General features: G+C 39.0%; 1 protein-coding gene across 2 annotated transcripts in view; it reads left to right on the top strand.

Moving 5' to 3' along the window:
• ptprub (protein tyrosine phosphatase receptor type Ub) overlaps positions 1 to 17,681 on the top strand; it is a 187,884-nt gene extending 170,203 nt beyond the window's left edge. For both annotated transcript variants that reach the window (XM_079241398.1, XM_079241399.1), the window contains 9 exons: positions 1,428 to 1,544; positions 2,479 to 2,633; positions 4,601 to 4,736; positions 5,411 to 5,560; positions 6,864 to 7,178; positions 11,050 to 11,175; positions 13,404 to 13,561; positions 17,195 to 17,330; positions 17,437 to 17,681. In XM_079241398.1, coding sequence (XP_079097524.1) covers positions 1,428 to 1,544; positions 2,479 to 2,633; positions 4,601 to 4,736; positions 5,411 to 5,560; positions 6,864 to 7,178; positions 11,050 to 11,175; positions 13,404 to 13,561; positions 17,195 to 17,330; positions 17,437 to 17,499 — 1,356 coding nt within the window. In that variant the 3' untranslated portion in view covers positions 17,500 to 17,681. The remainder of the gene's footprint in view (positions 1 to 1,427; positions 1,545 to 2,478; positions 2,634 to 4,600; positions 4,737 to 5,410; positions 5,561 to 6,863; positions 7,179 to 11,049; positions 11,176 to 13,403; positions 13,562 to 17,194; positions 17,331 to 17,436) is intronic.
• Positions 17,682 to 19,423: the final 1,742 nt, after the last annotated feature.

The raw sequence follows: 19,423 nt of genomic DNA on the forward strand, positions 1-19,423 counted from the left end.
GCAATGATGCCTTCCTCATTATGTTACCCTCTATTATGTGATTATTTTACTTTTCCTGCTTTTACCCTGCAAAATAAAACATTTTTGCAGCAGGTTTTGCTCTTTCTGTAAGCATTTGAAGGGTCACGGCTGCATGTTCGAAGCTCCCGCGAAGCTTCATACAGGTGTGAAATCTGTTCTGCTAAACCAATAAAGTATTAACATTCAATTTTAGATTAAAATCACACAGTGATGAATAGTTTTAATTTTTAAAAATGCATTCATTTATAAAATTCAGTGCTTCATTGACAGAAACAGAAGAATTTTTTTTGCCTCTTTCTGGACATTTGTTATGTGGTTGCATGTATCCAATATGACTGAATGCTTAATGTCCGGTGAGAAAAGCATTTCTCTTCTGGTTAAATCAGTGGTGAATATTCCTTATTAATGTAATTCATTAATCCAGTGATTAAAAAGAAAAACGTATAGATATTTTAATGGAGAGTACAACAGTAAATCATCAAATCAAATCAAACTTTATTGATAAAGCACTTTTCATGCAAACGCAGCTCAAAGTCTTTTACATTGGAAAAACTAATTTTTAATACACTTAAATAAAACCTGTCGCACACAAAAAGCATCAGTGATCAAAAACACACCCGATCATATGCTTTTTCTCACACAGACATCTTTACACTAATCTTGGTGCACACAACTAAAGTTTAGCTATAAGCTAAGCTAAAAAGGTGAGCCTTGAGCTTCTTTTTCAAACAGTCTCAGTAGCCTTGAGGTTCTGTAGGAGGCTGTTCCACAGACAAGGACCAGAAGAGTGGCAAGAGGTCTCACCATAAGTTGTAGATCTAACTTTAGGAACAACTTAACAGCCCCTACCAGAGGACCTCAGGGTCCGCAAGGGCTCGTAATTTAAAAAAAAGGTCTGATTAAAAAAGAAGGCCCCAGACTATTAAGACATTTATAAATACCTAAAAGAACCTTGAAAACAACCCTGAAATACACGAGAAGCCAATGGAACAATTTTAAAACTGGTGTAACCTGTTCCGGCCCTCTGGTGCTCGTCAGAACTCGCGTTGCGGAGAATAAACCGTTTTATGTTTGGCATCGCTAAATCACTTGTAAATAATGTCTAAATTACCTGGAAATCACATCCTTGTAAATGCTGATTTCCATGATACATTTGCAAAAAATCTAAAAGAGAAAAACAAGAAGAAATGATTTCAGGTAGCAGAGTGGGAATGTGTATTTTTTGTGTTTTAGGTATTTACATAAAAGCAACGATATAATTCGAAGTATTATCGATCATGTTGTGCTGAAAAGGATTTGAAATCCCGAACTCCGTTAATTATACTGATTTACTGTTTTACGGGTGTAAATGTTATGAAGATCGATGCACATTTATTCTAAACTATTATAATTCTGTTATTAAACAGGTGAAATGCTGTAAATACTGGCCTGATGACAGCGAGATGTATGGTGACATCAAAATCAGTCTGCTGAAGACAGAGACTCTGGCAGAGTACACCGTTCGCACCTTTGCCTTGGAGAGGGTGAGTTATCTCAGATATTCCCCACTGTCTTTTTCATTCAGTTTGTCATCTTTTAGGGTAGAATTGAAACCGTGAACTGCGTTGCAAGTCGCAAAATGGCGGCTTTGTCACCTGGCAGAGCTACAGTTAAAATTAGAGGTGTCACATTTATAGCAGGGATTAGAAACTTGACGGGACTGATGGACATGAGGTCCAATGTGCTGAATAGAGAGGAATTAACATCAGTGGCGATGTGAATGATCCTGCCATCCCGCCCAACCTAACTGCTACAGAGCTGTGCCCCCAATGGCCTCCATCCTGTCAATCCCCCGGGGAGTTCTCTCATTGGAGGGGCTTGGAGCAAGGCTGGAGTGACAGTGGCACAAACAGCATTATCATCACACTGTCACATTCCCTCTCCCTGGGCACATGCTACTGCTTATTCAAATCTGCATGAATTTGGGACCTGGTGACAGCTTGTTTTTCAAAGCGCTTTCCCTTTTTTTTTTTTTTTTTGGATTTCTGTCTTCAACAAATCTTTGCGTTGCTTTACTTTGTCATCTTTGTACAGAAAAGGAAATGGCTGTGCGACTGCAGCGGCCTCCCAGCAGAGAGGAGAAAACCTCCCAGCCCCCTCTTAGATCCGTAGAGCTTCAATAATTCCTTTCTGCATGTCTGTCACACTGCCGCTGCTGCAAACTTGTAATGCCCAGAGGCCTAATTGTCATAGAAGACCCAGCACCCAGCGTAAATAATATCCTGGTTGCCCTTAAAATGAACCAAAAATGTATCACAGCTATCACAGAGGGGGGATGCGGCTGAATTGATGGAAGCACATTTTGCAGTGAGGTCAGGGTCTGTAAACATCAAGGATTAGAATTCATGTTGTTTTTATTCATGTAACACTTTTTTTTTTTTTTTTTTTTTTTTTTTAACCATTTTTTTCCCTTTACAGAGAGGCTACTCGACGAAGCATGAGGTTCGTCAGTTCCACTTCACATCCTGGCCTGAACATGGGGTTCCCTACCATGCCACTGGACTTTTGGCTTTTATACGAAGAGTGAAAGCCTCCACACCTCCTGATGCCGGCCCAGTGGTGGTCCACTGCAGGTAGCTACTGATACTTCTCAAAAATAAACCAAAAATAACTATTTATCTTGGCTATAGCTTTTTTTTAAACAGTATAAACTTGTAAATTTGTGACATTGTTTTCTTTTTGGAGACTTGTGGTGCTATCAGTAAGCTACTTCTATGTAGCCTTGTCTGCTATGAAGTATGGTTTTGTATGGTGTTGCCTAATTCTCTGTTAAAGGGGACTGACACAGTTTTTCCTCTCTTGAATGTCAGATCTTTAAATTAAACATGACCAAAGTTTTGAATAATATGAATATATGTAAAACTTATCCATAAAGTTACATTTAGAGTTTAAAAAAAAAAAAAGTACCAAGAGTCAGTCTGAGACTTTGTGAACCTCACAAGCTAGGCTTTGTGCTACAAGACTTAATATTACCTGGGTTATCAAGTTCTCCTTCAAAAGGGACCTGTTTTCAACACAAGATGCTGATATCAAACATTGCTAAGTTTGAAATAATACAATACATATTTATAAAAGTATTGCCTCTGAGTCACAATGCAATGCTTCAGTCTGTTCTGACAGATCAGGTTTTCATAAGTTTATGCACTTCCAAACCAACCTGCCATTTATCCAACACAGCTGTCTTTATATAGTCATTTGCTCCAGGCATGCCATCCCACAAAGTCACAAAGTCTTCCTAGTTAAATTATACACTCATTCAGGCAAAAGAAAAGTCTGCTTAAGCAGCAGGTGATTATGAGAATTTATTGTACCTCGTCTACAGCTAGCTAACATTGCAGGGTGATACTATATAGTAATTCTGCAATATCAGACTGACATTTTATAAGGTTTGAAACCATCGGGTCACATGTGGTAGTGATGAGGACCCAAACACAGGTACAAGCAGCAGACGGGTGCAGGACCAAATGTTTAATGCAAAGACAGGGAACGTGAAAGAATCTGACACAATGGATTGGCAAAGAAGAAACACTGCCAAGAAAGTAAATATACAAAGAATAAGAATGACACAGTGAAATGAAACCAGTTGAAGTAATGAGCAGGAAGCAAACAGGAAACAATACACAGGGAGAAAGGACCTACAAAATAAAAACAGGAAACCAAAACTAAGCATGACAGAACAACCCCAAACCAAAACCCCAAAATCTTGACGCAGAGTGCATCATAATAATAGATGATTTCCAATAATGCCAATTAAAAAGGGCTTAAATGGCAAAATGTTTGTGAATCCTGCATCATTGGAAGATGATATTTACCATTATGTTTCATAAATAAGGAGATAATACTAATATTGTAATAGATAATAATATTACAAACCCTTTGGTTGCAAATGTTTTTTGTTGTTGTTGTTTTTTTTTTGGTTTTTTTTTGCAAATGTTTCTGCTTTCTTCTTTGGGTGCAACATGTTTTAATAACTAAGAAAATTTGTCATTGCAAAAGCACAAAAACAAATTCTCTTTTGTGGAATATCTAATTGTTTCTGAAACATCCAAAACATCACAAAGATGAAGTGGTGCTCACAAACTTTATCAATACTGCCAATAAATGCAAGTAGATTGTAAAGAAGGAAGGACAGGCAGCCATTTAAAGTAGTCATCACCCAGAAATGGCCCTTTTTCCAAGTTAAAACGTGTGTATTGGTGTTGGACAGAAGTGTTCACATTCTTTCCTAGGAAGACACGCTTTGTTTGCAGCAAAACTGTCCACAAGACTGAAGTCTCGCAAACGCATTTTTTAAATTTATTTATTTATTTTTAAACACTTAGAGGACAGTGGAGACATGAAAAGACTAGGTTAGGACTCCTTTAAGTTGTTAGTTTTTTTAAACTAACAACTTAAAGTATAGTATAAGAGTTTTATGGGGTTTTTTTTTTAACATTTTTGTTTTTTTTAAGCTAATTTTTAGTTTAAACAAGGATTTTTATGAAGCTGAAACAATACCTGTTGCGGATGAGTTCTCACATGATTGGCCTTTCTGTCACAGTGCAGGTGCAGGCCGCACCGGCTGCTACATCGTGCTGGATGTCATGTTGGACATGGCTGAGTGTGAAGGAGTGGTGGATATCTACAACTGTGTGAAAACCCTCTGCTCTCGACGCATCAACATGATCCAGACAGAGGTCAGAAAACCACTTCACATTCAAATGGACTTGCACATCTCCCGTTGTCATGCAGTTTATCCCACATATCCACCAGGTCACATCTCTGGCCATAACGTGGCAAACACACTGTGTGCCTCGGAGGACTCAGCTTTTTAAATGTTTGTTTTTCCCTGCTGTTGTTTGAAAATTCAAAGGCTGAGGTGGGCTGTGTTACAACACTCCCACTCTGGGAATTGGGTAAAGGTCACTGCAATAGTTTTAGAGGAAAGACTCACTTTGCATGTCAGTGTGCAGCGTAGGCATGTGCGCTTCTTTAGATATGCAGGTGATTTGCATATTCACACTTTATTATGTAAATCTAACATTGACTTAGCTGCATATTACATTTGCAGTTATTTGTAGGGATGCACTAATTAAATGGTCTCTGCATTTGTTTGTTTACTTTGAAATATTGAAATATCTATTTATTCTTCAGCAGCCTTGAAACACTCCCAACATTAAAGCATATCTAATTCAAAGCAAGGCGGGTTGTTAAAAATCTCTGCCTTCATTCATATTGTTGGACTATCGACCAGATATTTGTTCATTTCTTGCGGCTGATGTCTGCAGCCTTGTCATATCCTTTACTTTTTAAAGATTATCAGACATGTGCTGATCACATAATACACTAATGCTACCTGTCGTTCTTCCAGGAGCAGTACATCTTCATCCATGATGCCATTCTAGAGGCATGTCTTTGCGGAGAGACGGCCATCTTGGTGAACGAATTTGCGGTCACTTATAAGGAGATGTTGCGAGTGGATTCGCAGAGTAATTCCTCTCAGCTGCGCGAGGAGTTTCAGGTGAGTCGGTCGCATTAAAACCTCACAATGTCGACACTTGGATATCCATCCATTTTCTGAACCGCTTAGTCCAACTCAGGGTTGCGGGACACTGGAGCTCAGCAGTCATTGGGTGAGCAGAAAGCTACAACCTGGACAGGTCACCAGTCCATCACAGGGCACTCAGATATCCTTAATTAAATAAAATAAATCATGCTATTATTATTATTATTATTATCATTATTATTATTAATATTATTATTATTATTAGTAGTAGTTGTAGTAGTAGTTGTAGTGGTGGTCGGAGTAGTATCAGGGTCTGGCAACCTGTCCAGGGTGTACCCTACCTCTTGCCCAGTGATTGCTGGGATGGGCTCCACCTTCCCCATTACTCTAGTTTGAATGATGAATGAATGAAGAATAAATGAATGAATGAATACTAGTATTATTATTTAGGCCAAGAGATATGGGTGTGTTTTTGTGCAGGATGCTCGTGTTTATAGCTTTCATTCTGTGTGAGTGACGTTGGCATCACCCCTCCTGGTTTTTAGGAATGCTCACATTTTATTAGATGTTGATTAGGAGACGGGAGAGCCAGCTGCGTTCCCACACACTTTACCTGCCACATCCACGTCTCTTTGCCTCAGCCAGCAGTCACATTGATTCCAGGTTTAGCATTTCAAAGCCATACAAGAAGAGGCTTATGCACCTCCTTTAATTTTTATTCCGTTTTTTACTCATACAATATCCATACCTTGGGAACGATGATGGATGGATTGTTTATGATTAAGGAATGGCGCTGTAGGTGGTGCAACACTGATTACAAACTGTTCCCTCTTCGTTTGTTACATTCTCCTGCTTTGATCTTATGAACTCATCTGACTTGCATTGATGTTGAAATCCTCTCCACCACCCAGCAAGCTTTGCCTTTTTAGACGGCACGCAGCCAGCCTTGTAGAACTGACACCAGCAAGTCACAGATCCATTATTGATGTTGTGTATTAACGATTGAAATTGCTTTTCACTTTGTCTGAAGTAATGATGGCAGAATGAAGAGAGAAATTTACTCTGCAGTATTTTCTTTGGCATTTATTTCCATCACAGTTGCGTCTTACAGTTTGTCCAAGTGATCCTTTATTTTTTTTAACCTACTTTGTGAATATGATGTTTAGAATTTTAATAATTCTTGCAGTCAACATAGCTGCATTTCTAGACTCTCTCTCATCTCTTGCTTGCTTCTTCCTGCCTCATTCCCTTCTTCCTCTTCCCTCGCATCCTTAACTTGTTGTGTCCCACTTCTCCTGAATTTCTCCTCCATTTTCAGACACTCAACTCTGTGACTCCCCACCTGGACGTGGAGGAGTGCAGCATTGCTCTGTTGCCCAGAAACCGAGAGAAAAATCGCAGCATGGATGTCCTGCCGCCTGACCGTGCCCTGGCCTTCCTGGTTACCACGGAAGGAGAGAGTAACAATTATATCAACGCTGCCCTTGCCGACAGCTTTCACCGGCAGGCTGCCTTCATTGTGACCCCTCACCCTTTGCCGGGCACCACAGCAGACTTTTGGAGGCTGGTTTTTGACTACGGCTGCACGGCTGTAGTCATGCTCAACCAACTCAACCAGTCGAACTCTGCCTGGGTAAGGTCAAAGTGTTACACACATTTATATCACTATTGATTCGTTGGCACTGCGAGGAAGCAGACAAGCACAACATTTGAGTTCTCCCAAACACAGGAGTCTGTTTGCTGTACAAGTTTGTACTCTCAATGTTGAGGTTTTGTGAACTTATTTGACACTTTTCCTGACACACCCTGCCTTCACTATTTCTGTGTCTTACTGTGCTCAGGATTAGTTCCTTCATGCCATTTTGCAGGGCTTTGATCTTTGACCACATTGATCTCAAGGCATGACTAGATAACACTCGTCCCAGTTTTCCCCTTCAATCCTCAAGATACATCTCTGAAGAATAGACTTGCATTGCACAGGACCCCCCCCCCCAGCAGCATTTCAGGGTTCTTTTTGTCACTGGCCCACTTTTTTCTCCTGAGCCTTTTTCTTCACTTCATTTGTTAACTTGTCCAATGATGGCAGTGGGAACAAGTGTGGAAACAAAATACAGGCTTGAGTTTGACTTAAAAGATTGACTAAAAAACAATAAAACTAAGAATAGATCATTTATGTCTTAGCACCTGAATTTATTCACAATTATATAAAAAACAAAAAATACATGGAATACTAAGGAAAACATAACAAATGCAAAAAAACAAAAATGATATTAAATTCAATAGAAAATTGAATAAAATAAATAAAAAATATATGAATATGAATAAAATATATTTATATGAATAAAACTAATCACATCCAAATAATTTGATTAAATAAAAAACAAGATAAAAAAGTCAGAAACAATTTGTCACAAATTTATAACTAAATAAACATGACAGAGTTAAAAGAGCCACAAATTCTCTTCAAAAAAAGGATTTCGTTAAAAACTATTCCATGTGGAAGCTGTTAAACAAGTTCTCAGCAGTCAGATTCTCATTAATCAGAATATTAAACCTCTAAGAAATCCAGCACTAAATGCTGAAGTTTGTTCAACATGATTCATGTGAGCAGTCCAGTTGTTCATGACAAACATCACCCAGTTCCTAATGAAAAATGACAACAATGTTGATGTATGATTTCATGTTTAAAGTAAATACCAAGCATCATTAGCGTAGGAGTTGAAATAAAGAAAAAAAAAATAAAATAATGCTGTCGGACACTGTGGCCTGAGGCATACCAGGCATAGCAACATGTAATGTTGGGTAAGATCGCAAGAGCATGCAAAACCACTGCATGTATAATCTGTTGTTGCCTTACTCCTGCAACATGAATGTGAATAACACACGTGCATTCTAGTCTAAGCTTTGGTTAAAATCAGATATGATGGTTTTTACAGAAAAAAAAATCAGGTGCTTTATTGGCTGAAAAGCAATGTAATATTTATAACTGTGTTTTCAGTAGTGTAGAACTGCATGAAAACAAGAATCATTGTGTTTTAATCAACTTAGAATGAATAATTTATGAACGAGAACCTGCAGGTCCTCTGCCATGTTTTTACAATACTCCAGAGGGGTGTCCTGTGTGCACAGCACATGCTCAGAGCAAAAAGCTAAAAACTCTATGGCCTTCAATGGCCTATGTCTGGTTCCCTTTAGCTTTCTCTGAAGGATCAAGTTTTCCTAACTGGTTTGAACAAGAAGAGGGAGCTGTGGGGTTTTAACTGTCACTGGGTGCATGTTATTTTACTACTCATGCTGTCAGCTAAAAATATTTATATCTATGTTACTTTGCTGATGATAAAAACAAAGCATGAACAAGCAGAAGTAATTTGGGAGCACCAATAAAAAGGATATTTGGTACAGAGGGGGACAAACTGGTTTGGATGGGGAACATGTTCCAGCGTTTTGGATCCGCAAACAGAAAGACGTGATCAGCACAGCATATAAATCTGGATCTTGGAACTACTAAAAGCTGATGTTTCAATTAGAAGATGACCAGTCGCATAATACAGCTACAGATCAGACAGATAAGTTGGTGTTGTGTTTAAGCATATTCATAGAATCAGCAGAATTTAATCATTTATCTTTTGCTTGACAGGCAGCCAGTGTAATGAAGCCCAGGTTGGTGAACTGAGTTCACATTTCTGTATTCCAGTCAGGTATCTGGTTGCAGCACTCTGAACCAAATGCAGCTGTGGCATTAGCAACTGCCCAATATATAAAGCATAATGAATCACAAATGTCCAATGTAAATGATACAAACATGAGCGACCACATCAAAGTCATTTGAAATAAGGACAATTTTGGTCAAAGTTTTGTTTAAAAAGAATCTGCCTCATTCTTGAGAAGATGAAAGAAAGGTACATCACTAAAGTGCCGTTAAAACAAGGAATGATCAAATATAAGTTTAGTACCAATTTATTATCAACTTGTCTGTTTTAAGTAATAATATTGACCTGTGTTTTGAAATGGAAAGCTACACCTTTGATTTAATAAAAAAATTATTACATGAGAGTGTAAAGAAGCGGTCAGCTTTTATAGGTAGGAAAATCCGAGTGCTATCAGCATTAAAATGATTGATTTCGCAAAGTGCTTTAAAGCAGAGCTTAACTTGTGAATTTGAGTAGATCGTAGACTTAGCTTGGTAATTTGGTTTTAAAAAACAATGTGCAGGTCCTCTCTGCTGTGCTTCAGCTCGGTCTCCAAAGGTGTCTACATGCTAGTTGCCATAGCAGCTGCAGATCTGGCATCAACTGAGAAAGTGTTTTGTCTCATAATTTTGTAGCCATTACTAAAAAAAAAAATGGCAAAGAAACAGCTTGAGTAAATAAGACAAAAATTATTTTAATTGATCAAGTTTTCCTGGTACAAAATCACTACAAGTAGACAATTTAGTAGAGTGTCTTTGACAAACAGGTTCAGAGTAGTACTCGCCAACGTCATGTTATAAAGTTTTCATCTCTGACATTACATCAGAAATGTTTCTTTGTTATGTTTATAGTGTGGACAACTGGACAAATAATACTCTGTCTCATGGGAAGGCTTTTTCCCATCATGGTTTTACAGGCTGCATTTTCACCTACTGGGCTAGAATAGGCTAGATTAGGTTAAAGTCTCCACAATGCTCAATTAAATTCTACTAATTCTTTATTTTAATCATTTATCCTATAAAAGTTAAAGACTGTTAAAGTCAAATGTTGCCTGGCTTTCACTGAAAGATTGCGTATTGCCAAAAGTTGCGCACCGTGGTGTTCCATTTGGTCCTCGAGGGCCACTGTCCTGCAGATTTGCAATATATTCCTGCTTCAACACACCTGATTTCAATTAAATGGATCCAGAAACTTATGAAATTTTGCACAGTGACTAATTAGTTTAAGCTGAGTGTGATAGAGCAGGGAATTATTGACATCCTGCAGGATTTTGGCCCTTGAGGACCAGAGCTGGACACCCCTGCTCTACACATTAACTGTTGAAATGATAAGAAATTATCTTTATTTTAAGTCTTTGATAACACAGTGCCCACTAAAAGTAGAGAGTAAGTTTTTATATATTAACTTTTCTGTGTGCTGCTTTGTAACATGCTGTGAAGTGTGGAAATAGGAAAAGAAAATACACTATTACTTCTGCTGTCCTGTCCCACTTTTCATCCACTCTACTATAAATGTTTTCATCTTGTATTTTTTTCCAGTGCAAGGCAGACCTTTTGGGTCTTGCCTGAAAATTGAGTTATGGCCACTTTTAGTTGTTCATTGCAAGGTCAAGTTCTGAAGTCATTTGTAGAGTTCATGTGTTATAGAGTTCATGTGCACTTCTGAAGCACTATTTCTTCGTCTTGTTGCAACTTATCAAATACATTATACCTCCACCTTCTAATGTGACCATTGTTTAACAATGTAGCCCTTGATTGTACCACAATTAGTTGCCATAATAATAATTTGCCATATTTTGCATGTTTCTGCACCTAGCCGTGTGTTCAGTACTGGCCAGAGCCCGGTTTACAACAGTATGGACCCATGGAAGTGGAGTTTCTGTCCATGTCAGCCGATGATGATGTCATCACGCGTCTGTTTCGGGTCAAGAACGTTACAAGGGTGAGTACCTGTGAAGCTAAAAAGCCTCCACAGTTTTCGCAAATGACAACTCAGTTCTTCCTGGAGATGCATTAAGCTGAGACCTTCACTGGAAATTCACATGTGAAATTTCACCAACAGAACATTTTTAGCGCCACATAAAAGCAAAAAAGACAAAAACTTCCAGCTGTACATCAAACATTTTGATACATCTTGTACATGTGGAAACTGCAGCTGTCAGTCGCTGTTAGGTATGTTTCTGCTTTCTGACTGTGTGTCAAATTTGAAATAAATGTGTCCTAATATAGCGCCTTCTAATTTGACCACAATGCGAGGTGAGGAGGAAAACATTTTTCAGCTTATCACAAATCTACTGGGTTGATATTCAGCAGCCCAGAAAATGTAACCATTTCTTTAAGAATTGAATCTTGTAAAACATTTGTTTCTGAGCAAAACATGCAAACAAAACCTACTAATATGCTGTCTTCAAGGTTTCCTCTTTACATACAAAAAAAAGCCAAGTTTTATCAACACAAAACTTGATGTATTTCTGTTGCAGTATACTTCTTTGGTATGGAATGATTGAAGTGCCACAACAAAGAATAAATCTGGAAAAGAAGAAGGAAATACATTTGGTGATATATAGACAATTTGGTATAAATATTTATCATTGTTTTCATGTATTTAATTTTACAATTTAATTCTTCTATTTTTAATTTATTTATTCTTCCTTTATCAGTTTCTTCCTCAAACTGTCAATTGTGCACGTTGAGTTGGGGTTTCATGTCCAAACTGAGAAGTTGATCCCGGCAGAGATGTTGATAGCCTACTGTGTGCTCTGAGGATTTCAGCATGAGTATACTGCAAAAATATATAGGGATAAAATAATCATTTTTAAAAAAAGAATAAAAATAAAAGAATGAAATTATGTGAAAATAAATAAATGGGAAAAAAAAGTATATTTCCAGCAAATTGATTTTTATGTTTTGATGTATTGTTTCATGTATTTGTCTATAACAGCAACTCTGCTTCTTGAGTCCAACAGTTGTTGGGAGTTTCCCTGCTGCAACAGACCTGACTCAGATCAGAGGGTAGTTAGCAGCTGGTGCAGAGTTTGATGTCAAGCTCTAAACAAGTCTGCAAGTTGCAGCAGGGAAACTCCCAACATTTGCAGCACCTTGAGGACTAGAGTTTATAGAGTTTACCCCGATCTGTAATGTCCTCATTTATTTCCTTTCTAGATTTATTCATTTTTGTGGCGCTCGTACTACTCTATACTTCGCCCGATTTTCCTTTACATTGTTAAAGAAGCATATGCCACACATGTCCTCTGTCTCATAGGTGGGAGCAAGAACAGTGCATGTCCTCATCTAAAAACAAAACTAAAGCAGTTTAACTTCTTATACATGCAAACCTGCGTAAAACATGCAGATCTGCAGATGTTATGTCCGGGACTTTGCATAAGCACATGCATTGCATCCTACTTAGGATCATTGTCTACCAATTATAGCAGAAATCTGCATGCAGTGTGTTATCCCCTGTGCCATCATAGGCAGCACAACAAGCGGCACCCAGAACCTCCTTTCTTGATTGGCAACCTCACCTCCTCTGTCGGCTGCCCTTGTCGTACCCCTCTCTACCTGTGGCACCGTTTTCTTCTCACTTGATGTATATCATAATCAGGAAAAGGGCAACTTAACACAGTGTGGGTAGAATCAAATTACACTGAAATATCCCTCCTATCCCACTTTTAGCCCTTCTCCCAGAGCATTATTGTGTATGTTTCCTGTATGTGACAATGATATGCAAGGTTAGGAGTAAAAGTCAAAAGTATTGCATTGTAAGCACGTCTAGTTGGTAGTAAGGATAGTACAACAAAGAGGACAGTCTAAATTCCCACTTCCACTGAAGCAATTCCTCCATGCATCGTTGGGTGTCTTTGCCAGCCCAATTTGCATGACTTACAGTTCTCTACTGGTCCTTAAGTGTTAGGTGAGATTCTACCGGACAAGGTTATGAACATACAGGGACCCCTTTTACACACAGCGCAGGCCCCACTTACACCTACAGACCCATATATCTTAAAGCCAGGCTGCTGAGTGAGCACAGCACAGTGTGCCAGCAGGAAGGCTGGGGAACACTCAAAACTGGCATGCTCACAAATACTGAAACATCCAGAAGGTTCTGGGTTTTTTTTTTCTTTTTTACAATACAGACACGTGTTTTATTTTGTTATTGTGTTTCTGAAGCTCCAAGAGGGCCAGCTGGTGGTGTGTCAGTTCCAGTTCCTTCGCTGGTCAGCATATCGTGACGTTCCCGACTCCAAAAAGGCTTTCCTCAACCTGCTGGCTCAAGTGCACAAGTGGCAGAGGGAGTGTGGAGAAGGACGCACTGTTGTGCACTGCCTGTGAGTTGTCTCTTTTTTTAACAGCATGCATAATGTACAATAAATGCAAAACTTCAGTCCAGTTTTAAAAGGATTCTAGAAAGTAAATTACAGCTTCTGAAGATTGACATTTAAAAGTGCATATGAAATCAAAGGCCTATTCTCAGAGGGATGTATCGCAAAAAATGCCTGTGACAACATGGTAAATCATGAGCAAATGTGTCTGATAAGAGAAGGACACTGTGTCAAACATGGTGTGTCGTTTGCTGCAGTAGGATGCAGTGCGATTTATGACAGCAGTGTTTTTGTAATATGGAAAATCAGATTGTAGTTTAATGGGATCTGATACTGTATGGTGCAGTTTACTGTGTTGTTTGCTCCTCTGTTGCCCCCTGAGTGCACACCCTGCTGATGAATATGAATGGGCCGTCTAGCTCATTGGCGACCCGTCACACGTTCATACCCACCACCCCCATCTGAAAGCACATCACTCAGCGCTGTCACACAGTGTTACCCACGACAACCTGGAAGGAGATTATGGAGATCAAATCAATTATGGCTTAATACAGAATGCGATGGTTCTCACTACACTAAATCCAGCACTGCCAAAGCACTGACGACGATTGATTACCTTAATATTGCTTGTATACTCTGCAGAGTCTCTTACACCCACCTCCACTGCATCTGTCTCAGGAGAGAGGAAGAGATTGTCCTCTAGTAGTTTGCAGATATTGCCTTTCATTTCTGATGACCTGGACAGCCATTTCACAAAAAATACTGCTCTGTGCGGCGATTTCTATTTCTATTTTTTTTTTTACATATTGTTTCTCATATTGCTATTTTTATGGTTTATGGATATAATGTCTTTATAGCTTGTACGTGCTGTAAAAACTGTATCAAATGCCTGTTTTTATGAAGCTGTAGGTTTATCAGATTACACAGAGGTATCTTCTCTAAACTCCATTATTGTCCTCTAGAATTCATCTGAACATTTTAGTAATCTCATTCCAAGTGGAGAGAGAAATCTAATTTTAGTTTTTGATATTGTACATATACAACGGTTATATATGTAGTACATAGAGAACATTGAAAGCTTTTTACAGACTAAAACCTGTGTTTGTGTTGCGTCACCCTGAGAGTCAAACTTTAACTCAATGTCAGGCACAACAGGGATGATTTATTTGTCTACATGATACATAGTATAAACATTTGTAGACCCACTCCCAATCCAGTGTCTCAGTCAGGCTCTGCTTAGCACAGCTTTCTTGCTTGAAGCTAATTGCTAGTGTCAACAGAGTTCACCATCTTTGTTTAGTGTTGCGACTTGCTAATACTGCTGAAGGGCGAAGCTGGATGACTCAGTCATAAAACGGCGTGTTTAAAAGTCCCAAAACTGTGCCTGGTTGTTGAAGCAGGTAAAAAGTTTGGGAATACAGGTTATTCTGAAAGGAACATGAATGTCTTCACTAAGTTTCATAGCAGTCTGTCTAGTAGTTATGAAGATATTTCACTCAAAACTGCAAATGTCAGCCTCATATTGGTTTTAGAGGAAAAGTCAGGGGACCACCAAGGCCAGAGGGGTTACTCCTTGTGGACGAACAAAGGTCGGTACTAAATTTCTCGGCAATCCAGAAATTACTTGCTGCGATATTGCAGACTCATGTGGCCAACCAAACCACACACCAACACTGCAATCCTGACAGCGATGCTTCAAGCAAGATTAATATGAACTCACTTTATGCATTAATGCAGAGGAGCCTTTGTTGATAACATTCTCGTTCCTAAAACACTCCATTTTATTTAAACCTGGAGCTCTTTGCATGGAATGCTGTTTGTTAAAGTGGAACTATTATGTGCATTTCAGGCTAATTTATTTTTATTTCTGAGCCCAGAAGGGCTGGGATTGATTGAGTTATTGTCACAAATCGCTTTATTTACTTCAGACCGACCCTCTCCGTAGGCTGTCAGATCAGCCTGCGGGCAAAACGAGTGGATTGAGACTCTTCCGCATTAAGCCCCGCCTCCCGCCACTGCACTACATCGGGAGCGTGCACCACACCTGCTTTCGCTGTCACTGTAACATCTCATAAACAGAAGGATTAGGTTAATATGTACTCAATAAAAAAAACTAAATACAATGTCAACACATAGCATACAGCCCTACATGTTGGAACCTGAATCAGACCCTGAAAACAAAGAGCGTCCATAAGCTGCGATAGTCCCGTTTGTTTTGTCAATAATTTCTGCATTTAAAGACACTTCAGACCAACATAATGTTTATCTGAACCTACAAACTCGAAATATACAAGCTCCAGTTGTAAAAATAATCATGTAGTATGGCTCCACGTCAGTCTGCTTGTTTCTATTCTCACTGTTTATACCTAAAATTACTCAGCATCTATTTGTCTGTTTTCTTCTTTTTTATCTTTTATTTGGTGGACAAAATAGGCAGCAAAATACAAAGTAGGGCTACTGCTATAAATGTTTTTACATATATACTTCAAGATTACATTTATATACTATCATTTTTTATTTTTTTATTTTATTTTTTATTTTTATGCTTTTTAAAAAAAAAAAAAGTATTTATACTTTTCAGGTCCTGTACTGTCTTGTAAAATGCATCAATATTTATCAAAACACAACTCTGTCAGTTCAGATCAATCCAGCTTTGTTTGTGTAGCACCTGAGCAAAACAAAGTTATTTCTGACATTTTACAGATAATTCAGTTCAAGTCATTTCATCATGTTCAAACAGTGTTCATACAAGCCCATCCCTAGAAATTACTAGCCTAGCTAAGGAAACCAGTGGGTTGCACTGAATCTTGACTTTGATTTAAGCCACCAGGTGGTTGGGTGGGGCGGTGGGTGACAGTGTACATTAACAAAAACCTTTCCTTTAACAGGAAGAAAAAAACCCTCGCAGAACTCAGGGAGGGTGACCATCTGCCGTAACCATTTTGGGTACAGAGGACAGGAATGTGTACTAATGCCAATAATGTTGTAACTTTTTATACTTAAAAAATAGAACAGAGACACAGAAAGGAAAAGAAGTGCTCAGTGACTCCAGCAGTACAAGCCTAACTATGTTACTTTTCATAAAGGAAGGTTTTAAGTCTTAAAGGTGGAGAGTGTGTGCCTCCTGAACCCAAACTGGGAACTGGTTCCACAGAGAGGGACCTGAGAGTCAAAGCTTTAGTTAGCAGCAACTGAGACATAAGTCTAAACCACTGCAGTTAAACAGATAATCTGCAGTTAAACCGATAACCAGAGGGGATAATTCACCCGGCACTCTCCCGACAGCTGCTGAGAATAACTGGGACAGACAGTAGGTGTGATACAGCTGTGGCCATGGGATGACACGGACAGACACCATGGCTTTGCTTTGGTTGTCATAACTGTGACACGTTGGTATGAAATGGGAATAACTATACATGGCAGCTGTGTGCATAGTGAATTGACATAGCTGTATTTACTGAGCATTAAATTCCAGTCTCATAGGGTTTTTGGAAAGAAAGTAAAGCAAAATACATCCATTGGTGCATCCATCTGGATTTCCAGCAAATTCTAAAGTTAGACATTTTCTATGTAATCTAAATCCAGAAAATGTGATTGACACCTCTGAATGTCATCTTAATACTATATTTTCTTCCACAGCAACGGCGGTGGTCGTAGTGGGACCTTCTGTGCCTGCAACATCCTCCTTGAGATGATCCAGTACCAGAACATGGTGGACATCTTCTATGCTGTCAAAACTCTACGCAACTGCAAACCCAACATGGTAGAGTCTCTGGTAAGAAAGTTTAAATAAATTGTCCCAAAATATAACTTTTTTCTAAGTATTTTCCAGTTTCTTCTTCTTCTGTTTTTAAACTTGAAAATATTGTGTATTTCTTCAGGACCAGTATCGCTTTTGCTATGACCTCATCCTGGAGTACTTGGACTGCTTTGAAGGCAGATAGCAACTAAATGTTTACGACAGCAGCAGTATCCTGTGCGCTGGAGATTCGATTTGAGGCCACCCGGTGACCTCCCCTCTTCTTTAATGTCTGGACCTTTGGACTTGACTTTGAAGGGACAGTGAAAGAAGGAGCAGGAAGGAAGAAAAAACATGGTCAAGGTTCCAACTTTTAACCTTTAATGTACAGCTGTGAGTTCCTTCTTGTTGGTGATGTTTATCTCTTTTGATATTTTTTGTGATTCACTCGGTCCTCTTTGCCTCCTGGTTTGAATCTCTTTTTGTGCTAATGGGTTTCTGTGGTGAAAAAACAGTACTTCCAATCCCAAGAATGGACCTGCGTGCTCTGACGAGGGTCACCATGGCTCTGCTTCGTTGCTTCGTTCAGTGAGGAGGCTGTATGTATTTCCATGGTTACCGCTGCATCTTATTAACTCTCTTCTTTCCTAAGAGCCGCACACAACAGCAGTCTGCTGTGGTTGTGGCTGGACTTATCTACAGTACCATAGACTGCCTTATTGTCTCATGTTTGAACAGATTTGTTCAAATTACCACATAAATCTCAACGTTTTTCGTACCGGAGACTTTAACAGACCCGTGGCATTAAAAATGATCAACCCAGAAGTCAGCAGTATTGAGGCAGAAGTTGTACAAAAGTCCAATGTGTTGTATTTTGCCATAATGTGTGTGCTGGATTACCATGTGTGCTATAGGTGGACGTTTCTCTGGTCCACAGCAGTGGGCCTGGTCCCACCACAGGAGATTCCTCTCTCATTACTGTCACAGTGCCAATCCCACTGACTGACTTGAATCCTTTACTTCTTTCCATCGCTTCATCTTGATGTACTCCCACAAACATGTACTGCTTCATCTAATGTTCCTGCTCCAAAGTGATTGTTTGTATTTTATACCCAGTGGGAAAGAAAAATGAGCAGTGGGGAACTGCACTGAGATGCCATAGTGACGATGTGAAAAATGATGTTCCGTTAATGCTTTGGTGATGTGTCTCTTCCCGTGCAGCAGTACAGGTTTGAGTTTGTAACTATTTTACTATTTTGTTGTCTGATGCAGTTGGCTTTACTGTAAACTATCAAAACAAGTTAAACCATTTCATCATATCAGGTGTGGGGCTCACTTTGAGAACTTTGACATGCAGTTAGTTGATGTTAATGGGGTAAAATAAATAAGAATATGTATTATAAAAAAAGGGGCATTAGGATTGTGCATTGGAAAAAAAAATCCATTCTGCATCAACAGTTGCCACTAAACATATTGATGTTTTCACAATGTTTTGTCTGAGTGAAAATGGTGTATTATGAAGAAGAAATGGCAACAAAGACCGAGCTGTTTAGTTACTGCAGAGCTGATGGAGAGGGGGAAAAAAAACAGTTTTTTTTCAGCTTGCTGTCATGGACTTTTTAATCCCTCTGTCAGACTGGCACATAATGATCAGAATCAGCTTTCAAACAGTCTTCTGAAAGCCTACATCAAACAGAGAGGAAGCGGTTTTTGATATATTTTCAACCATTTTTTCCCCCCAGGACCACAACAATATCTCTTCTACTCTCCATTATTACTCTTTAAAATATGTTTGACTTCATTGTGTCCCCTAAAGCTCATTCAGCTGGGTGATGGTAGCACTCCAGTACCTGCTCTGATAAACCCGGAGAGGCACCTTGAAGCCCGTAGAAGCTTCAAAATGGCAGCTGGAGGCATTATTCTGCTGCTGGTTTCAGTTCACATTTCGATTTTGAGACCGTACATCACCAGAGTCCCAAACCTTCAAACGGATACAAAGCAGCTAGTTTCTGATGGGTAGCTAAAGTAGTCAGTAATCTGACTCCAGGATTGCTGGAGAAAGTGCCTGGACACTTTTTCTCACAAGTAGAAGGAACGTGTACATACAGATGTAAATTGTTTTGTGAATA

This window comes from Telmatherina bonti (genome assembly GCF_933228915.1).
Source record: "Telmatherina bonti genome assembly, chromosome: 5".
Lineage (NCBI taxonomy): Eukaryota > Metazoa > Chordata > Actinopteri > Atheriniformes > Telmatherinidae > Telmatherina > Telmatherina bonti.